This window comes from Myotis lucifugus, unplaced genomic scaffold, assembly GCF_000147115.1.
Source record: "Myotis lucifugus unplaced genomic scaffold, Myoluc2.0 scaffold_522, whole genome shotgun sequence".
NCBI lineage: Eukaryota > Metazoa > Chordata > Mammalia > Chiroptera > Vespertilionidae > Myotis > Myotis lucifugus.
In genome coordinates, this window is record NW_005871570.1 from 157,733 (window position 1) to 164,655 (window position 6,923).

Genomic DNA, 6,923 nt, shown 5'->3' on the forward strand with positions numbered 1-6,923 from the left:
CTTGAAGAAGCAGGTCAAGGTGAACCTTGCATAGAGGGTCCTATTAGACCTCCCCGAGAGCCAGGCCTGCCGCCCTGAGCTTAGTTGGTCTCGTCCCTTACTCTTCAGGCCGATGAGGACCTCCTTCAGGAAGTCACCAAGCCCACCGAGCCAGCACAATGCCATCCTGCACGTTCTTTTCCCTTCACTGCTCTCCATTCTGCAGTGAGCCTCGCCCCTAAAGGGCCCAGGAGAGGCAGCCGAGCCCTTCACAGCCCCTCCCTACCTTGTCCTTTCATCCCGGCCTCCTCTCTGCATGGCTCTGTGTGACTCCAGTTTGCCACGCTGCTGCCTGCACTGCTGCTGGGTGTGTGTGTGTGTGTGTGTGTGTGTGTGTGTGTGTGTGTGTGTGGTTTCCATGTACCCAGCAGACTCCTGCCCGAGAAGCTGGCTCATTTGAGTCCTGGGCTGTTGACCACAGGTTACACCACTTTGTGGAGCCTGTGCCATAGGATTGGGTCCTGAAAAGTGTGTAGATTAAACCGAGAGGTCTCAGGCTGACTCAGTGGGCAGCAAAGGCCCGCCCCAGTCTTCTCCGTGGGGAGCTGGTGGGTGAGGTGCACGTCCTGCGGTGGAGACCCATGGAACAGTAGCTCCCGCTCCCGCTTCGCTCCATGGAACCAGGTCTGAGAGCAGGTGACCTTGGTCTTGTCATCAGTATAGCAACTGCCCTGTACGCGTGTCTGTCCCATCTGCACTTGGGCTTTCCCACCTGCCTGGCCTGCCGGTCTTACTAGCCCGCGGCATTCTCAGAAGGGCTCAGCCAGCGGTGGCCATGGACGCCCCACGGTCAGCACAGCCTTACTGGGGCCTCCCCGAATCGAATCGCTCTTCCTCTAAGGGCAGTGTCACCAGCAAGGTGCTGCCGGGAGTGTGTGCACGGGGACACGCTCATCTGCTGAGACTCACCATCCAGTCACGACAAAGATGTTGGAGCCGCGCAGAGGAATATGTAGCGTAAAAATAACGTTAGGCTTTGGGTCTCTGAAGAAACGTGAGTCATTCCATGTCAAGTGCCATTTCACTCCTTAGGGGTCTCGGGGACTTTGGTTTTCTTCAAGGGTCACCCGTTCAAACATGATCCAAGGGAGGGGAAGCCTGCAGGGCCCGGGCTGCCAAAGGGCGTCGTCTGTGTGGCCTTTGGAGGCCGATTCTTGGTCCCCACCTCTGGTCCGCCTGGCTCGGGGAGTTGGGGGGTGGGGAGGGAACAGTCTGAGCGTCTGTGTTTCAGAACGACCTGCCGGGGTTCTGATAGGTGGCTGGGTTCAGGGTTATTGGCTGCCTGTAGTGAGATGGAAGTGAGGGGTGCTGGGATACAGTGGGGCACTGCCAAAGACCAACTCGTCTACTTTGCAATTTCACACCACCCGGTAAGTACCATTTCCTCAGAGTCCAAAGGCATTCATGGCGCCTTCACTGACTGCACAGCGGGGTTGTACTAGACCCCTCCCCGGGGCTGGCGGTGCCTGGACTCTTGCTGGAATCACGGGGACCCTCTCCAGGTAGCGGCGGGTGCAGACACTGGGCCCTGGAGTGTGGCCCGCAGCCAGCTCAGCGCTGAGGGGCAGGCAGCGTTTCTGGGTTACTCTCCTCCGCGCCTTCAGTGCCAGCCTTCCCGTCTCTGGGGACAGTGTCTGTAGCGCTGGAGGAGGGACTGCAGAAGGCAGCCACCGTGGTCTGAAGCTAAGGGGTCGGTGGCTGGCGTAGGTCGGGGCCATCGATGGCGCTGGGATGAGGTACCTGGTGACTCTCGGAGACCCCTTCCTCGCTCACCCCACCTCTCAGCCCACTCCCCGCCGGGGTCTCCCGTGGGCCTGGCATTGTTTATCAGAGGCTGAGGGAGGAAGCAGTCCTTGCTCCTGCCACCAGGAGGCAGGAATGGGGATCCCCACGAATGCTTCCTGCATGGGGAGGTGCACCTAACATCCCGACGCGCTCACTGGGTGGGTGTCCCACGGGTTAGGCAGTGGCTCTCAGCACAGGGAGGCTCGGTGCAAGTTCAATGCACACTCCTGGGCCTCTCCCAGGCTTTCTGGGCCGGACTCTGGGAAACCGGGCCAGAGAATGGGTATTTTTACCACGTGCCCCGCGGGTGATCCGCTTGGAGGAGAGTGTGTTGTGGCCCAGCGTGCAGACAGGGCACTGTTTCCGGGCAAGAAGCGGCTTGGAGAGCTGGGGGTGGGGAATGACGTGGCTCTCACGAGCCCGCGGCCTGTGCTGGCCGCCCGTGCAGGGAGGAACTGGCGGTGCTGGTGGGGTGTGTGACGAGTGTCAACTGGAGAAGTCTCCACGCAGTCCACAGAGCTGGGGGACACCTTTCAAATGCCTGTGATGGGCCCTGAGGCACACTGCGTTCAGTGTGCGTGAAAGAAACAGGATCTCAGGTGGTAGAGACCCCGGACCATGTGTTTAATAGTAGGAAGGTTTAGGAGGAAAACAGACAGATTTTCAAAACTGACACATACCCACCACGACACTTTCCTACCCGATCATTCCCATTCGGACCGAGCCTGCAGTGGTCACACTGACGTTATCTCCCAGGCGCCTGTTGCTGTCGGTGAACAACAAGCAGCCAACCCAGGTGCAACCTCCCGCCAGGCACATTAGGACGAAACGAATGAAAACAATTAGAAATTTGCACTAAAAATTACAGCTGACGGGAAAGGCAAGCGCCTTTTATTTTTATCCGAAGTCACGGGGTTTGGAAATGGGTTTCATCTTGATGAATATTTAATACAAACAATCCTTCCCCCATCTCCCCATCCCCCCATCTTTCCAGGCATCAATTCACTGTCGGTTTATTTTTCTGGTTATTTTAGGCAACTCTGTGTCTCTCTCTGCCGCGCCTGTCAGTTTGGGGGGATGAGAAGTATGACAACCCGAAACCTGGAGCAGATCTTCCCTGTTAGTCCCTCTCCTCTTGAGATCGACATAAATCAACCCCCGGTACATGTAGAGACAGCCTGCGTCTGTGCAGCGGGCAGGGAAAACCAAGGCCAGACCGTGAGAGCGCAGTCCCCGGCCCAGCCACACACAGGCACCGATCTTACAGCGCTTCGCTAAGCGGTCCCCTCCGCTCTCGGTCTGTGTGATTGGGAGACGATAAATTAAGCCCCGGAGCTGGAGTGATTCTATCCTGGAGACTGACTGCCATTCCATCGCCGCGTAAATCATGCATGGGGCCCGGTTCCATTATTTACGACGTTGGGTGCAGCCACAGCACCTGGAGTCGCAGCCGGCGTTCTCAGCACCGGCAGGAAAGCAGGCAGCACGCGTTTTAATGGGACGAACCCCTCAGACAGGCCGTGGCCCCTCGAGGAATGAGTGGGGGGCTCGGGATTACACCTCAGAAGGAGAGTGGCGATGACCTCTGGATGGAGCCAGATGGGTGGTGTATGTGGAGCCGGTCCTTCAATTTTACCCCCGTCCTTCAGAGGGACTGTGTGTTTTTAAGGTTATAAATATTGTATATTTTTATACAAAAGCTAGAATTTCCACAGGAAAATCAAAAGACAAAATGGTGCATCTTTGCAGCAATTTGCCTTCATATTGATTCTTTGAGCTGGGTGGCTCTTTAGATCCTGAACTTGGGAAACTTCTAGAGTGTGTTATTGAAAATACTTTAGTAGCCCTAGCCGGTTTGGCCCAGTAGGTAGAGCATTGGCCTGTGGACCAAAGGGTCCTGGGTTCGATTCTGGTCAAGGGCGTGTACCTTGGTTGCAGGCTCCTCCCAGCCCTGGCCCTGGTCAGGGTGCATGCAGGAGGCAACCAGTCGATGTGTTCCTCTCACATCCACGTTTCTCTCTGTCTTGCCCTCTCTCTTCCACTCTGTAGAAGATCAATGGAAAAATATCTTCGGGTGAGGGTTAACCAACAACAACAACAACAACAACAAAACCCAAAAAAGAAGAAAATACTTAAGTAAAGGAAGGCGCTGTGTTAACATTTGGGTTCCTCGCTGCACCCTCATTTTCTCTGACCTGGCGAGTGGGGCTTCCGGGCGCAGTGCGCCTGCAGTGACCTCAGCCTCTTTAACCAGCCTTTCCCTCCGTTGCAGGAACCCAAGCTCCATCAGCAGGCCCCAACGAGTCGCCCGCACCCGGTCAGTCCCAGGGTGACCAGGAACGTGACCTTAGTGTAGCGAGGGTGCTGCACTTGGCTGATGACCTGCACCACGGCCGGGCCAGCACTGCTCTCCAGAGGCCCAGCCCGCGGCGTTACCCGGAAGCGGCGATGTTGGAATCATTGAAACGGATATTTCAGTGAGAGAAGGAACCATTGTTCCCAACTTCCCAAGTAGAAGTTCACTTTTAATGTGTTTCAAGATTCCAGAGACTTCTGTAAAGTTACTAAGTCACTGCACACTCCTGCTTGCTGGTCCAATGAGTCGATAGCCTGCCATGACTTTAAACATGTTTTTGTCACCTTACATCATATAAAGTTTATATGTGTGTCTGTACTCCGTGGGCATTCTTGCACAGGGTCAGTGAAAAGAAGAGGCTAAAAGTTAGGATCCGTCAGACATCTAACATTGCCTGGAAAGCCAGGACCAGGTTACAAATAAGATCACGGTCTAAAGCACCTGGTGAAATATCTCACTGGGCATGTGCATGGAGACATGCATTTTTATCTGCCCCCTTATCAGCTGCTCTCACGGCCTCAAGATGACTCAGATGTGGATGATGCTTTGTAGGAGGTGTGGCTCACATACCACACACACTGTGATGTAACTGGAAATGGGTAATGTGTTCCTTGTTTTGTTTTGTTTTGTTTTGTTTTGTTAATCCTCACCAGCAGATATTTTTTCCATTGATTTTTAGACCGAATGGAAGGGAGGGGAAGAGACAGAGAGAGAGGAAACATCGATGTCACAGAGACACATCAATTGGTTGCTTCCTGCATGCGTCCCAGCCGGGGTCGGGGATTGAACCTGCAACCGAGGTACAAGCCCTTGACCAGAATCAAACCCGAGACCCTTCGGTCCAAGGGCTGACACTCTATCCACTGAGCTATACTGGCCAGGGCAGGGGAATGTGTTCTTTAATAAATAAAGGAGAAAACACCAAAAAGTTTGCATTGCCTCACTTCACTTCACTATTCAGGTGGTAGTTTACAGAATCACAGTGTTCAGGAATCAAGCACTTTTTTAAAAATTGAAAGCAATTCTTCAACATCATCAAATAGTAATTCAGTACTGGACTTTTTGTCATTGTCTTGTTATTTTTTTTTATAGTTAGTTTTTTTGTTTGTTTGTTTTTGTTTTTGGTTTAGGACCTAGTCTGGGTTCATACATTGTATTTGATTACCGTATCTCTTAAGTCTCTTTTATTTTATTTTACAATTTTACAGTTGCTATATAATATGATATTAGTTTGGTTAGACACTCATATACCTTACGAAGTGACCACCCAAAGTGAGCAGCGTCTGGCACCACACTTACTACAATATTATAATATGCTGTGTTTTACATCCTTGTGACTATTTTTATAACGGCAAGTTCACCTTTCTTAATCCCTTTCACCTTTTTCTTCCATCCCCTGGAATCAAGCATTTTCCAAGATGCAAAACAGATGTTTGTAAAAACAAAATCACATCTTCTTGGCAGTCTTTGCCTATTGTGCATTAGCCCCTAAAGTGAATATACATGTTGTTACTAAGAATAAAAGACTGAAATTGCTGCCTTTTCCAAATACATGTTTACCATGTAGGTCTTCTCAGGGCCTTTCTATTTCACTGAGAGGTGGGACTGCTGTTTGGCTGAGCTCTGCGCTAGTTGGTGCAGGGTTCCATCATGGTTGGTAATTGACAGCTGCTCTGAGCACCCCTCATGCCCTGCCATGCTATTGCCAAATAGAATTTGACTTTTAAAATGTGTGAAGATTTTAGTGAATTGCTCCAAGTTACTAAGCCATCCTGTTAATGTTTCTCATTACTCAACACTCCTGCTTGCTGGTCCATTAAGTGGTGGACAAGTCTATATATAAGCTGATTTAGAAAATACTTTTATGATCTTAAATCCCATCAGGGTCCTCTCATGCACTCCCTCCTATGAATCAGGAGCTAACACAAGGGGCATTTGCTGGCACATAGGGCTTTGGCAGGTACCCTGCCCATTCTGATTGGTTGGTGTCCATACCATGTCTATTCTGATTGGTTGGTGCCCAGACAATGTCTCTTCTGATTGGTTGGTACCCACACACTATCTTTTCTGATTGCATGGTGCTCATACCTTACTGGTTGTCAAATAGTTTGAATATAAGCAGGGTTGGAAGGATCCTGAAAAAAATGCCATGTCTTCTAAGACTATATGCCTAAAGTGAGGGGACTGGCTGACTTTTTTTTTTTAATTTTTTAAAAAAAATCTATTTTATTGATTTTTTACAGAGAGGAAGGGAGAGGGATAGAGAGTTAGGAACATCGATGAGAGAGAAACATCGACCAGCTGCCTCCTGCACACCCCCCACTGGGGATGTGCCCGCAACCAAGGTACATGCCCTTGACCGGAATCGAACCTGGGACCCTTCAGTCTGCAGGCCAACGCTCTATCCACCGAGCCAAACCGGTCAGGGCCTGGCTGCCTATTTTTGTTGGAGCAGAACTGAAATGCAAAATTTCAAAAATACATTCCCATTTTGCTTTCCTACGGGGCCATTTTATGGGAAAAATTGCCAGTGCACCTGCCTGTAAAATGAGACTCTTATTTATCACACGAATTCTTTACTCCCGGGCAGTGTGATTCTTTCTCCCACCACCGTCCTGGAATGCCTACAAGTCAAGGAGAAAGATAAGAAGGTTCAGGAGACCCTGTGGGCGAGCTGTTCAATACGTGATCTTCACATTCTTCACTGAATAATTTTCTCCCCTTCAACCACCACAGAACTCAG

At 51.1% G+C, this 6,923-nt stretch overlaps 1 protein-coding gene across 1 annotated transcript in view; it reads left to right on the top strand.

Annotated features, from left to right (window-relative positions):
• The window catches only part of IGSF5 (immunoglobulin superfamily member 5), a 22,764-nt gene extending 18,272 nt beyond the window's left edge, over positions 1-4,492 (top strand). Inside the window, exon 7 of the mRNA XM_023745197.1 lies at positions 4,097-4,492. Coding sequence (XP_023600965.1) covers positions 4,097-4,180 — 84 coding nt within the window. The 3' untranslated portion in view covers positions 4,181-4,492. The remainder of the gene's footprint in view (positions 1-4,096) is intronic.
• Positions 4,493-6,923: the final 2,431 nt, after the last annotated feature.